The following is a 15,100-nucleotide window of genomic DNA, read 5'->3' on the forward strand; positions in this document are numbered from 1 at the left end:
TTCCACTCCTTGCCTATTCCCGCGCTACAGTAATTACAGTCCTATTCCACAGTTTGGTTCACCGTTTACTGATTCAGGGGTTTTGCTATTACACTCTTATTCCCTCAGCAGCTGTAATAGGTATTCAGGGGTTTTAGCTTGGAATAGCTATTCACCGTTTTCTACTTCACATTTTGAGACCAAAATAGCCTGCCTTCTTCTCCCCAAAAATTTCTCATCGATTTCATATCCCCAAATCAAGCCAAATCGATTCGCCTTCATCTTCTTCCAACCAAAGGTACGTTTTCACATTTTCTTGCAGTTCTCGGGTAAGAACTCATTTTGTTTAGGGCTTCACCATTCTTCCGCTTCTTGCAGCGACTGAGAAACACTAGCGGGAAGGGAGGTAATCTTTTTCTGCCCTCATCAAGCTTCATCCTCTCCGATGTTTGCTTCCATTGATTGCAGAGGTAATCTTTTTACTTCTTTTCTTCATTGATTTTTCCTTCTTACGTTTGGGAACTTAAAACCGATTTCTGCCCTCAGCTCCATCTTCTCTTACGTTTCTGCTCTTCATTTTATCAGGAACAAAAAATGTCATCACTTTCACATATTTGATCTTCCAGCACCGCCGCCTGTGCCTCTACTACCAGTGAGAATACCTTGTCTCCTTGCCTTTAATTTTTACACTTTAGATCTTTATCCATGTTTCTCGATTATCCTAAATTTTAGCGTTTTTAATTTATTTAGTTTAAAATTTTGATTTAGCTTCAATCTTTTCTTTTTCCTCAAAAAATAAGAAAAAGAATTAAGGTGAGATCTATCTGTGTTTATTTCGTTGTAATATTAATAAATTTTATAATATTTTCTGTTAATGCCACTATGCAGTACCAATTAAGCATTTTTTTACATTTATTCCTAATTATAAATTTAGCGAAGCATTTAATTTTGTTTAGAACTTTCGAGAAGGATTTTGATGAGGTGAAGAAACTATGGCAAGCAATTCAAGAAGAGGATACCCTACAAATAGTTCCATCTATGTTTGTAATTTACCTGAGGGAACTGATGAAAGTATGTTAGCCGAGCATTTTGGAACCATTGGCTTGCTAAAGGTATTCATAAAGCTTTAATGTAAAAACAAAATGTGTGCGGCTATTTGTGTTATCTGCCACTTATTGTCGTATTTTTACTGATTTTATAGAAAGATAAGTGAACTGGTCGACCTAAGGTATGGTTATACCGAGATAAAGTGACAAATGAGCCAAAAGGTGATGCAACGGTTACTTATGAGGATCCACATGCTGCGTTAGCTGTTGTTGAATGGTTTAATGACAAGGATTTCCATGGGAGCACAATTGGTGTTTTTATGGCAGAGAGTAAGAGTAGTATTGCTGGTGTAGATGTTCCAACTGCAGCTATTGATGGTGGTGGATTTAAGGACGATGCAGCAAAGGACATGGATGGGGTGGTGGAAGGGGTAGAGGTCGGCTTGATTCTTTAGGGAAGATGTGGCAACAGGAGGGAGATTGGCTTTGTCCGAATACAAGGTCTGTGATGTGATATTGGTGAGCAGCTACTTCTTGCTCTTTTTATAACTTTTCCTTCCAGTTGTCTTTACCTCTGATTGTTATGTTCATAATTCATATAATATATATTTTTTCTGGTTGCAGTTGTTCCAATGTCAATTTTTCATTCCATGGTGTGTGCAATCGATGTGGAACTGCTCGACCTGCAGGTGCATTTGGTGGCGGAGGGGCTGGTGGTTGTGGGCGGGGTCGTGGTGCTCCTGATTCTGGTGGTCATGGTCGAGCAGTAGCTGCTACCGGTGGCCTTTTTGGCCCAAATGATTGGCCTTGCCCTATGTATGACTTCTAATGCTCAAGTGAATATTTATTTTTTCTGGTCCTTGTGTGGTCGTAGGGAAGTCAATATTTCCTTTTAGTTTTTCTGTTTATTTGGTATAAAGGAGAGCACCACTGTTTATTTTGTTGTATTGTGCAAATTGGTTAGGAGCCACTAGGGATGGTTTTTATGGTGCTTTAAATGTTATAACATTTCCAACTCTACCAATGTTAAGAAATGCTGGTGTGTTTATATATTTGAATGCAAAGTCATCTTTTGCGCAATGTTATTTATGTCAATTCTTTGAATTTCTGTTTAACAGATGTGGTAACATCAACTGGGCTAAGCGTATGAAATGCAATATTTGCAACACTAATAAACCTGGTCACAATGAGGGCGGTGTGAGGTATTGATAAGTAATTGATATATTTGAATCTTAGATACAAATTAAAATCTCATGGATATTTTCATTGAAAATTTGATCTTTTGTCTTTGTATTGTTGATTTACTTTTCTAGGCTGGCTTTGTGTAGCTGATCATTTACCTTAATTCCAGCAGTAAACAGGCTGATTTTCCAATGTTTCTATTGCATATAAATGCACTTTGTAGGACTTCTTTGGCACATGAAATGACCATATTAATTCTTTTCATGGATTTTTCTCTAAAACCTTTCTACTTATTTTTGTTGTTTATCTTCTCATAGACATTATTACTATTTACATTTTTTAAGCAAACCAATGTCAAGTATTGATTTTCAGTTTCGAAAAGCAAAGATACTCTATATCTATAACTGGATGTAATTGATAAGCGTTAGATATAGGTATGTACTTGACATACCCTTGAGTGAATTCACCAACTTTATATTTTGATTCTGCTCGAGTAATTGTCATTAAGTTACCTTGTGCAAAAGATGAATTTGCCTCGCCAACATTTGTCAAAGTCCTTGTGTATATTTGAGATGGTCTTAATTTGACAGAAAATGAAGTATAGTTTAACTCTCATTGCTGTTTACTTGGCTTTTCTTAGCACTTAGCCGATCTATGTACAGGCATCCCAATATATAATATGATCATTTCTGCAAAAGAAATTATAATCCAAATGTTGCACATCAAAGTTACCAAAAAACAACCTTCCAATTCTCCATTTGATAAGTTGCACAGTAATGGGTCTCTGCTCCATGCTAAAAGCAATCCAATGGAAAAATGAGTAAATTACTCCTTATACATTAAATCAAAAAGTAAATTAGTCTTTTTATTAGTATATGAATATTATGTTTGTTGATATATGAATATATGAATATTATGTTTGGATATTATGACATATAACCTAATGAAATTATGAAACTTTTTGTTAATATATGACATATAAACTTTTTGTCGAAACCAGTTTTGAAGATTTGAAAAATGGGGATCGACTTTTAAAATGAAAACGGGAGTCGCCACCGATCCTTTATTGGGGTATGATCGGCTCACCTTAAAAACGGTTTTGGTCTACAAATTTTGAGAAAATAGGTTCGGGAGTCGGTTACGCACGAGGAAGGGTTAGCACCCTCGTAACGCCCAAAATTGGTACCGAATTGATTGTTTAATGTCTTAGTGTCGAAACTTTGAAAAGATTTTAAAAAATACGATCCTTTTAACTTGAATAAATTGAATAATAAAACACTCTTATTTCAAAGAAATAAAATGTCACACCCAGTGAGTTAGGGCGCAACATTTTTAATCTTCAAAATTAAATTTATCTTTTATCTTTAAAAACCCATGCATTTGAGAAGGGTATTCGATTATTTTGGCCAAATGAGTAGATCAAAACCCAGTAAGTTAGGGTTCGATTTCACCAAATTCCCAAATATCGAATATTACCTTTATTTTAAAAACGAGATAACAAAACGTTATATCCAGTGAGTTAGGATCTAACATCTTGAAATCCTAAATGCTTAGTTTTAAAATTGCACGGTTTTAATAAAATAAGCACATAGCCATTTAAATTCATCGAGAAAAAATTGTAGCCCTGTAAGTCAAGGCACAATTCTTTCGAGAATTATGAACACTAGGCTTTTTTTAATATGAAATAGAATGAGAAAAGTCAAAATTTTAAGGTAATGTAAAAGATCAATGATAATTCAAACTTAGACTAAGAAGTAGCCGAATAAGCAATAAATAAATACAAATGAAGTAACAACAATTTTACTCACATTATACATGAATTTACAATAAACTTGGCATGAAATGATAATAGCATTATAGAACAATATTTTGAAACGAATTAAGTAACAACTAATATACATTTATTAATTTCATAAAAATAGTATACAACACAATCATACAAATATACCATACAAAAATTTCATACATAAGTTTTAATGGATTACATATAAATAAAATCGATTTAAAATATCTTACATAAACATATTAAAAATTCTTGAAATCCATAATCTTAATAATATCTAATATCATAACGTTAACACATATTTTAAAATAATTAATAATTCACATGTGTATGAAGAATTGTGTTATATGCAAAAAAAGATTATTATGTAAATATTTGATTAAATATATTAAAAGGATAAATTTTAAACAAAGATAAGACAAAATATACATATAAATTATATCAAATCTTCAAAATGTGTATTAATGAATAATAAATTAAATATTAACATTTTCCTAAAACGATAACAAAAATAATAATAATAACTATTGCACGGCGAATTTAAAAGGTATGATCAATAATACAAAATATTAACTTGTTATATGATAATAATAAAATAAAAAAAACTATCAAAAGCTAAATATTAAAATAATACTAAATTTTGATATATATGTCAAAATAGGATTAAATATATTTAAAATCTAATATAAAAAATAAAAAAGAAAGACCAACATGCACTAAATTGAAATCTGACTTAATATTACGGGACTAAATTAGCAATTAAACGCAAAAAATAAATAAGAACTTAACACAGAAAACAGCGCCGTTTAAAATTGGATCCAAGTGAAAACAAAAACAAATATGCGATACAAATTCAAAGAATTGAAGAAAATCAAATCGAAACTCCACAAAACCCGAGGGACTCGCCGCGCAAATAGACCAGTGAACGAAAGTGCGCTGATCCTACCCTCGGGTCAGGTCACCGCACCGGTCATAGGCCTTCAAACGGCGCCGTTTTGAAACCATTGCTTCAGCATCAAACGACGCCGTTCCCTTCAACAGATAAAGGCTAAACTAAGCCCTAAAAAAACTAAATGTTTCATTTTGTATTGCAGAAAAGAGGGGAACGCCGCCTCCTTTTTTTATCACTGTCGCAACTCGACCCCCTCAGATCCCCCTCTACTCCGATTGCGACAAGAGAGATAGGGATCCGGCCGATATAACGAAGGCAAACCCTTCCTTCCCGATCTCTTCCTTTTATTCTGTTTCTATTCGAATACTAAATTAAAAATAATTGTAGAAACAACCGAAAAAGCGAAAAGAGTAAAAAGAACTTCAGTCCTTTTCGATATTTTTCTTTGATTCTTGTTTGCATTCCAATCTACGTAACCAGCAAAAATGGTAAAAGGAAAAAAACTGGGAAATCACCTTTTTAGTTTTCAATTTCTTGTATTCTGAATGTCGGTTCCTTTTTTACAATATTCGAATGGCCTTCTTTTATGGCCAGAATTACAAAGAAAATAAAAAATGAAAAGAAAATAAAAAGAAAATCCTTTTATATTCGTTATTCTTTGTTGTTGTTTTGTCTGTTTTGGCTTGTTTGCTTGTGCAGGTACGGTCGTACGGGGCAGTGGACGTGGCAAGTACAGAGGCTACCTAAGGCGTGCGTGGCACGGAGGCTCGACGCGTGCTGAAGGCAGGAGCGGCGCACCAACCATTAGGGCTTCCGACTTTTGCTTGCGTTGAGGCTGGGCTAGGGTTTCTGCATCTGAATTCGTTTTGGGCATGGGTCGAATTCGGGCTGATGCTTAGGATCAGGCTTAGTTTTAGTTTAGTTTTATTTAATTATAATTGTAATTTGGCTGTATAAATGGACATTTAGGCTAAACTTAAATGTTTTGTTTTTCTTTTCTTTTCTATTTGGTTTAACAAAATGGGCCGAGCATAAATTGGGTATTACAGCTGCCCCTCTTTGCTCATGGTTGTGTAACGGGAATGAAGCAAAGACTAAAAAAGACCAATTTTGCCCGGTCGTGCTAGACCTTGGTGCTCTTCTTCTTCGAGTTGCCTTATTCCATCCTACTGTATCTTTAGAGGTATAGGAATTGGTGCTTCGATCCACTCCACTGTAATATCAGGGAGATAGGATTTGTAACTCGCAACTTTTGGAAAGTAAGATTTGCCATTGTGGCTTTAATATTTTCAACTACAATGTCAGGGAAGCATGATTCGCTGTTGTGGCTTTAATCTGCTTCACTGCACTGACTGGGAATGTAAGATTCGCTGTTGTAGCTTTAATCTTTTTAACTGCGATGTTAGGGAGGAAAGATTCACCGTTGTGGCTTTAATCTGTTCCACTACACTGCTTGGGAGGTAAGATTCGCTACTGTAGCTTTAATCTTTTTAACCGCAATGTCGGGGAAGCAAGATTCACCGATGTGGCTTTAATCTGTTCCACTACATCGTTTGGGAGATAAGATCTGTAATTCTTCGGTCTATTCCACCATGATCTCAGGGAGATAAGACCTGATGTGATCTACTCTACTATAACTTTAGAGAGATAAGATCATTTATTTTAATCCGTTCCACTGTAATCTCATGGAGATAGGATTACTAGTTTCAATCTGCTCCACTGTAATCTCAGGGAGATAAGATTTCTGGTTTCAATCTAATGCGATCTACTCTACTGTAACCTCAGAGAGATAAGATCCTTTATTTTAATCCGCTCCACTGTAATCTCAGGGAGATAGGATTACTGGCCTCAATCTGCTCCGCTGTAACTTCAGGGAGATAAGATTTGTGGCTTCAATCTGATGCGATCTACTCTACTGTAACTTCAGAGAGATAAGATCATTTATTTTAATCCGCTCCACTGTAATCTCAGGGAGATAGGATTACTAGCTTCAATCTGCTCCGCTGTAACTTCAGGGAGATAAGATTTGTGGCTTTAATCTGATGCTCTACTGTAACTTTAGAGAGATAAGATCCTTTATTTTAATCTGCTCCACTGTAATCTCAGGGAGATAGGATTACTGGCCTCAATCTGCTCCGCTGCAACTTCAGGGAGATAAGATTTGTGGATTCAATCTGATGCGATCTACTCTACTGTAACTTCAGAGAGATAAGATCCTTTATTTTAATCCGCTCCACTATAATCTTAGGGAGATAGGATTACTAGCTTCAATCTGCTCCGCTGTAATATTAGGGAGATAAGATTTCTGGCTTCAATCTGCTCTACTGTAACATCAAGGAGATAAGATTCACCATTTTTGATTAGGAATTCTTCGGTCTAATCCACTGTAATCTCAGGGAGATAAGACCTGTGGCTTAAATCCGCTTCCTTACACTTGAAGATAAGATTTACCGTCTTCGATCTGCTCCGCTATTGCTTAGGGAGATAAGATCTGTAATTATTAACCTATTCCACTGCTGGTCATAGGACGTGTGGCTTAAATCTATTTCCCTACTCCTGGGGAAGATAAGATTCGCCGTCTTCGATCTGCTCCACTGCTGCTTAGGGAGACAAGATCTGTAATTTCCAACCTATTCCACTGCTGGTCAGGGACATAGGACGTGTGGCTTAAATCTGTTTCCCCACTCCTAGGGAAGATAAGATTCGTCGTCTTCGATCTGCTCCGCTACTGCTTAGGGAGACAAGATTTGCAATTTCCAACCTATTCCACTGCTGGTCAGGGACATAGGACGTATGGCTTAAATCTATTTCCCTACTCCTGGAGAAGATAAGATTTGTCGTCTTTGATCTGCTCCGCTACTGCTCAGGGAAATAAGATCTGCAATTTCCAACCTATTCCACTGCTGGCCAATGATATAGGACTTGTAATCTTTGATCTGCTTCACTGTCGACGCAGGAGGGCAAGATCTGCTATCTTTAACCAGCTCCACTGCAACCGATGGAGGCAAGATTTGTTTTCGATCTGCTGTTAACGCAGGAAGGCAAGATCTGCTATCTTTAACCAGCTCCACTGCAACTGATGGAGGCAAGGCTTTGTTTTCGATCTGCTTCGCTGTCAATGCATGAAGGCAAGATCTGCCATCTTTAACCAACTCCACTACAACCGATGGAGGCAAGGCTTTGTTTTCGATCTTCACTGATCTGTTCTCTGGGGAACATGACCTGTATAATGAACCTAATTATGCCTAATGATTAGGATGGCATGATCAAAACGAATCAAAAGAAAATCAAATCGAAACTCCACAAAACCCGAGGGACTCGCCGCGCAAATAGACCAGTGAACGAAAGTGCGCTGATCCTACCCTCGGGTCGGGTCACCGCACCGGTCATAGGCCTTCAAACGGCGCCGTTTTGAAACCATTGCTTCAGCATCAAACGACGCCGTTCCCTTCAACAGATAAAGGCTAAACTAAGCCCTAAAAAAAACCTAAATGTTTCATTTTGTATTGCAGAAAAGAGGGGAACGCCGCCTCCTTTTTTTATCACTGTCGCAACTCGACCCCCTCAGATCCCCCTCTACTCCGATTGCGACAAGAGAGATAGGGATCCGGCCGATATAACGAAGGCAAACCCTTCCTTCCCGATCTCTTCCTTTTATTCTGTTTCTATTCGAATACTAAATTAAAAATAATTGTAGAAACAACCGAAAAAGCGAAAAGAGTAAAAAGAACTTCAGTCCTTTTCGATATTTTTCTTTGATTCTTGTTTGCATTCCAATCTACGTAACCAGCAAAAATGGTAAAAGGAAAAAAACTGGGAAATCACCTTTTTAGTTTTCAATTTCTTGTATTCTGAATGTCGGTTCCTTTTTTACAATATTCGAATGGCCTTCTTTTATGGCCAGATTTACAAAGAAAATAAAAAATGAAAAGAAAATAAAAAGAAAATCCTTTTATATTCGTTATTCTTCGTTGCTGTTTTGTCTGTTTTGGCTTGTTTGCTTGTGCAGGTACGGCCGTACGGGGCAGTGGACGTGGCAAGTACAGAGGCTACCTAAGGCGTGCGTGGCACGGAGGCTCGACGCGTGCTGAAGGCAGGAGCGGCGCACCAACCATTAGGGCTTTCGACTTTTGCTTGCGTTGAGGCTGGGCTAGGGTTTCTGCATCTGAATTCGTTTTGGGCATGGGTCGAATTCGGGCTGATGCTTAGGATCGGGCTTAGTTTTAGTTTAGTTTTTTTTAAATTATAATTGTAATTGGGCTGTGTAAATGGACATTTGGGCTAAACTTAAATGTTTTGTTTTTCTTTTCTTTTTTATTTGGTTTAACAAAATGGGCCGGGCATAAATTGGGTATTACAGTTAATATATGAATATTATGTTTGGATGTAAAATGTAATTCTCAAGTTATTTATTACTTCTAATATTTTTGTTTTTATTGTAGAATAATTAAATTATTTGTTTCACTAATGATATTTTAGCACATTAAATATGTATTATGGTTTAAAATAATAAAATAGATTATATATTATTTTTATAGTATTATATATTATGATTTTAGTAAATTCATATAAGAATAATTATATTAAGAATTTTATTAAATTATATATTTTTATTAAATTATATTTAATAATAATTATGTTAAAATATGATTAAATTATTTATTATTTATATTAATAATATTATTAAAATTTAATAACAATAATAATAATCATCTACCTAACAAAAATTCTGTTAAAGGTATTCTAGTCATTTTAGTTTTTTTCTTATGCTATTACAATATTATTCCATTCAACCAAACACAAGAATATTATTACAGTTCTATTCCATTCCATTTAACCAAACAATTGAATTACTATTACACCTCTATTCCATTACAGCTCTATTCAGTTACAGCTCTATTCTATTATAGCGAACCAAACGTGCCCCTAATGTTGTAGTTAAAATATTTTCCAGTTTTGAATGAATGACACACCGGAGGAATGGAAACATTTATATGTCCGGCCTGTAACATTACATGTTCAGCCGAGTCAGGTAGTAGGGTCTATCTATTGGGTTTTTGGATCATCTAAGTTAATGCTACCCTACCCCCACCCTCAATAATTACATCCTCTTCACTCACAAACCCAACCCACTTCAATCATTTAATTACTTTCTGTCACACTCCATGAAACCATTTTTTTGGAGACTATAATAATATTTGGTATATTATCAATGAAGTTTTTGGATTTTACAAATAAGATCAAAAAATTGTTAAGTATCTTATAAGGGTATAATAAAATGTTTTATAAAAAACACAGACTAATTTACCAGATATTAACCTCAACACTATGTTCTCATCATTCATCACCACCAAATATAAGATTTGCGCAATTAAAAAACAAAACAAAATAGGTTATCCTTCTTGCTTGCCCACCCTGACGGGGAATACAAGTGCAATCAATACTCGGTTGTCTTGAAATCAACCCATCTATTGTTGCCCATCCAAAGAGTCAACTGAGTGTTTGGGGATGTTAAGTGAGCCTTGATCATTAATGACCAAAATTAGATCTATGCCTATTTGTTGTTGTTCTTGTTCTGGGGTTTTGCATCTTAAAGCTAAAAGTAGAGCTGCACCTTGCAATTTTAATGTTTAACTAATGAATAACAATGTCATCTTTTCAAGATTTATGTTGATAATGCAGTGATAATTACCTTCCAAGGCTATTCATCCTTTTTTCTTTTTTCGCATCAAGCAAAGTGATATTGAGAGCTAAAAATAACGCAGACCTCTTTTCTTAACCTCTTGAGGATTGATTATATATATATTTTTTCAATTAGGAAATAAAGTATTAAGTGAGGGAAAGCTACCTTTGCCTAAAGTCAGTGCATATCATCAGCCTCATAACAAATCACTCACCCATTAAATGGAATTATACTCCTGAGACTCGAACCCAATGCTTACAAGTGTATTAATTAGTATGTTATAATTCTCAAAATTGCATCTCTAAACTCCTGCTGAGGATTTTGTTGAAGCAAATTATTGTGTGTTATAATCAAGCTACATCACATTTTCATCTAATGCCATGACTTGGCAAGGGCCGAGTAGACACGAATCATGGTTCATTAGATGAGGTGATTTACTTGCGTAGAAGGCCTCAGATCAGAAGACCACAGTAGTGCAGACGCCCAACTCTATAAACTTTTAAACATAGGACTTGAAATTATGGGATGCTTTGCTCGTGTCTTGTGGCACCTTTTAGAGGTACTTAACAGCACAGTACTACACCCAATAGGAAATATGAGAAAGGGGGACTTTCATTTTGCTTCTCATAACAAAAGTTTATTAGCAACTTCCCAAATTTCTACACTTAGCATTAAAGTTAAAAGGTGGGGGGAAACTGAGTGATTTGAGTCCAACCGTGAATCAAATATGTTGCAAACCGTAATTAGCCCATTGTTCATCTAGGACTTGCAGTTAGAAGGGGAATTCAGCTGTACTTCTAACAATTTGGTCATTCAGCCAAATTTGTAGACAAAAACCAGCATGTGATGCAATTTAACTTCCTCAACAATCGCGAGTACACCCAACTAACCAAAAAGAATAACAAGAATCCAAGGCCTCTTTAATATCAAGCAAAAAAAAAAAAACACATTCACCTCCCCCTCTCAACCAGATACCTTTCAGCAGGAATGAAATTATATATAAGCTATTGCATTTACAAGATGTCCATGTATTTGTCCTGATCTTGTGCATTACCAGGTAATTGAACAACTTCAGTATGACACAGAGTTGTAGGGTTTGCTCTATAGATATGACAAGCTGGGGCAGATTGTCCGTGGAGATTATGATCAGTAGTGAGCAACAACTCTTAGAAAATTCTTCTTCTAACCATTGTTTCGCTGCTTCCCCAGAAAGATTGACCATAATAAATTAATCTAGGATCTCCCCCTCCTCCAATTCCTCAGCAAAGAAAACTCCCCTTGAATTTGAAAGGTCTGTTCTATCTTCTGTTTCTGGTTGCTTAGCAAATTCACCTTCTAAATCAAGAAAGTCATCTGGATTAATTTCGGCAATCAGGTCTGAATATGCATCTATTAAGCCTTGATCAAAATCAAACTCCATGTCATCAAATAATCCAGAGTCCTTAGCCTGGGGGCTGGAATGTACCCTGTTTCCTGCCCCGGCTCTTGCCGACAAAGACAAAACTGAGTTACCACCGAATGCTTTCTCAGACTTGTTTTGAGAAGGGATTTGATGCATTGGACTTGACAGCACATGCTTCATAAGATCAAAGACCTGAGGTTCTAAAGAGCTACCATTGTCTTCTATTTCCTCCTCCTTGAAGGTAACACCTTTTGGTATTTCATTATCAGCACCGCTAGAATCTTTTCCCTCTTGCCCATTAGTGACAAGATGATTCTCCCTGATAACTTCAAAATCACAGTGTTCCGAAGGAAGAAACACATGAATCACAGGATACTCTAGAACAACCATATCAGCTAATAGTTTCCGTAATGGGGTCTTTATGTCTAACTCCCGGAAAGGTGATTTGGATCCCTACAATAACACAAGAAAATCATCTATAGGATGGACAGAACATTTTCAGCAGACAATAACGTGAAAAGGCAAGCATCAATACATATAATATATAATCCAAGGTCAAAATAGACAAGCCAATTGTCTTCAATCCAGGATGTCTGCATTAAACATGATCTAGATATCATGATTTCAAGAATCTGAGGTAGAAACTTCAGTAAATTGCACATATCTATAGGATCACAGAGCTTAACTCCAATTTAAACTTGGAAATGCCCCAAATGCTAAACTGCTGAAATATAGAAAAATCGAGCAAACAACAACCAACATGCTCTGCATGAGTATGTGCAAGTTGGTGAGTGTATAACTCAAAAGAATAAAAAAGAATGAAACCCAGAGGCCTAAATCACCTTAGGGTATTTTCGGATAAAAAACTTGAGGGAGTCGAGCTGCTCCTCGCAGAACTTCCTAAGAGGATGATTCCAGGGACCAGGTTGGAGATGGTTTTCAATTAATGAACAGAGGCTTGTATCTTCATGTATACTGGCAAAAAATAAAGCATCAGTTATCTATTAAACAATCATCTAATAAAATTCAATATATATAGAAGATGGGGAAAGCTCACCCATGGTCAAGTAAAACAACATCTGTAGAGTGAAACCGCCATTCAATAGTCCATGAAATATACTTCTTCCTATAGACAGAGCAAAACTTGTAATTAAGCGTTTGCTAGGGAATTAATCTTAACAAAGGTATCATACAGGGAACAACCTGTGGTTAAATCGAGTTTGATTAGTTTCCCTCTTAGACATTCCAGAAGGCAGAAACAAGAGCTTAGTTCTGCGAGAGGCAGCAGCAGTGCGAAGGTTTCGAAGAGGATGTGGTAGCTTAAAATGAGGATGATATCCACCATTAGTAGTGTTAAATAGCTTGGACCTTATTCTTGTAGCAGATTCTGCGACCCTCTTCGTTTCCTCCAGCAGATTATAATCTACAAGCAATTTAGGTTCAGTAAAGATGAATGGGCTCGTACAAAAACAATAAATAAATAGGAAAAGGAAGTGGAAGTGAAACCGGAGAGGAGAAGATTATCGTCGAAGCGAGAGAGGGGAACAAAGGAAGTGATGTTGCGTTTGCCAGTGCAGCCAGTGCGTTGCTTGTGAGCATTAACGCAAGGGAGGCTGCAGGTGCGGAGGCAGCAACCTGGGCACTTGTATTTTGACGCCTTCTTTTTGCACTCTTCGCAATCCCCAATCTTTGGTTCCTCCATTTTCTTACGAATGAAAACAGGGGGTGGGAACAAGGGTTTTACGCCTGCATCGAAGCTTTTGCTAGGGTTTTATTTTATTTTTTGAAACACTTTTCCGCAGTACCGCCTCTGCTATGGATTTTTTTTATTCCCTGAAACGCTGCGTTTTTCGCCCCAATCCCGGACCACAAAAATAATACCATGTAAAACACAACATTAGTCGAAACAGAACACCAATATTGAACCCCAAAACAAACATTAATCAATAGATAAAATAATAACGACAAATTAGTCTCTTATTTAAGATATAACAAATTACTGCTAACAAAAAAAAATCCAAAATGATTTCAATCTAAATGTTTAGACAATTTATAAAAGTTAAAATTAAACTGAATTTTATTTTATTGAATTTATACAAATAATAATTTTAAAAATATCATATAAAAGTTATTGATTTTTTAATTTATTTTTAGAAATATTTTTTAAAATACTTTAAACAAGCTAAAAGAATCTAATATAAAAAATCGAGAAACAAATTGAACGATGATACTATTCAAAAAAATACAAAAACCTCAATTGAACTGATATCACTCCTATTACAAATAGTACAAAAATTAATAATTAATGTATTTGATATTGGGGATGGGCTGGAGGAATGGTTAGATATATGGGATTCTAAGTTTTGGGTTGAACTTTCAATGGACAAGGTGAATTATAAGGGCATTAGACTTGGTACTTCAAGACACTTTCTTATATTTAAGTTAATAAGAAGATCAAGGAAAAGTGGAGGAAAGTTGAGAGAATAAGGTTGAGCAACAACTATTGTCATGGGGCTAGAATTTTAGTTTGGCAATTTGTGTAGCCTTAGACGATTTCTTGAGTTCAAATCTTACCTAAGTTAGCCTACTCTTGAAAAATGAGAATTCCTACAGAAATTTTCTAAGGCACCAAAGAAAAGTGGAAGCAAACTCGAATGAAAAAAAAAGTTATGAACAAACAAAAAACCACGGAAAAATAGCGCACACTAAGTGTTTGAGTAAATGCTCTCAAAAGTAATTTATTACTTTGAAGGTTTACAACTGAGCATATACAAATAAGGGGGAAGGCTTCTATTTATAGTTGAGCTCCCTTAAAACCAACAGTACATATTAAGTTACATTAACGTTTGAGACTTGTGCTTATCTACAATATGAAAGTCCTATAAGATTTAAACTCAATACATCTTTATCCCTTAAGATTTACATTACTGAAGTGTTTCTCTAAGCCACCAATGCTTCAACTAGATGGGCTTTTCCATGTGTTCCACAAGTCGTGTTAGTTCAAGCGAGTCAAATAAGCCCCATTTAGTAAGTTGACATCAATGGGACATTCTGTTCACAATAGTCACGGGCTTTAATCTGTGGCTCGTGACATTCTCCCCCTCCTATTCTTGCGACGTCCTCAGAACGGCAC

The 15,100-nt window shown here is 35.9% G+C and overlaps 1 protein-coding gene and 1 pseudogene across 1 annotated transcript; one reads left to right on the forward strand and one right to left on the reverse strand.

Moving 5' to 3' along the window:
- On the forward strand, positions 1–2,471 carry LOC105791800 (transcription initiation factor TFIID subunit 15-like; annotated as a pseudogene).
- Positions 2,472–11,355: 8,884 nt separating this feature from the next.
- LOC105791801 (putative box C/D snoRNA protein SPCC613.07) lies at positions 11,356–13,766 on the reverse strand. The gene is made up of 5 exons (XM_012620035.2): positions 13,474–13,766; positions 13,171–13,390; positions 13,025–13,093; positions 12,810–12,942; positions 11,356–12,420 (listed from the first exon to the last, which is right to left on the reverse strand). Exons 1-5 carry the CDS (start codon positions 13,667–13,669, stop codon positions 11,794–11,796), a joined length of 1,245 nt encoding a protein of 414 aa, XP_012475489.1. The 5' UTR covers positions 13,670–13,766; the 3' UTR covers positions 11,356–11,793.
- Positions 13,767–15,100: the final 1,334 nt, after the last annotated feature.

Source organism: Gossypium raimondii, chromosome 8, assembly GCF_025698545.1.
Source record: "Gossypium raimondii isolate GPD5lz chromosome 8, ASM2569854v1, whole genome shotgun sequence".
In the NCBI taxonomy this organism is placed as follows: domain Eukaryota; kingdom Viridiplantae; phylum Streptophyta; class Magnoliopsida; order Malvales; family Malvaceae; genus Gossypium; species Gossypium raimondii.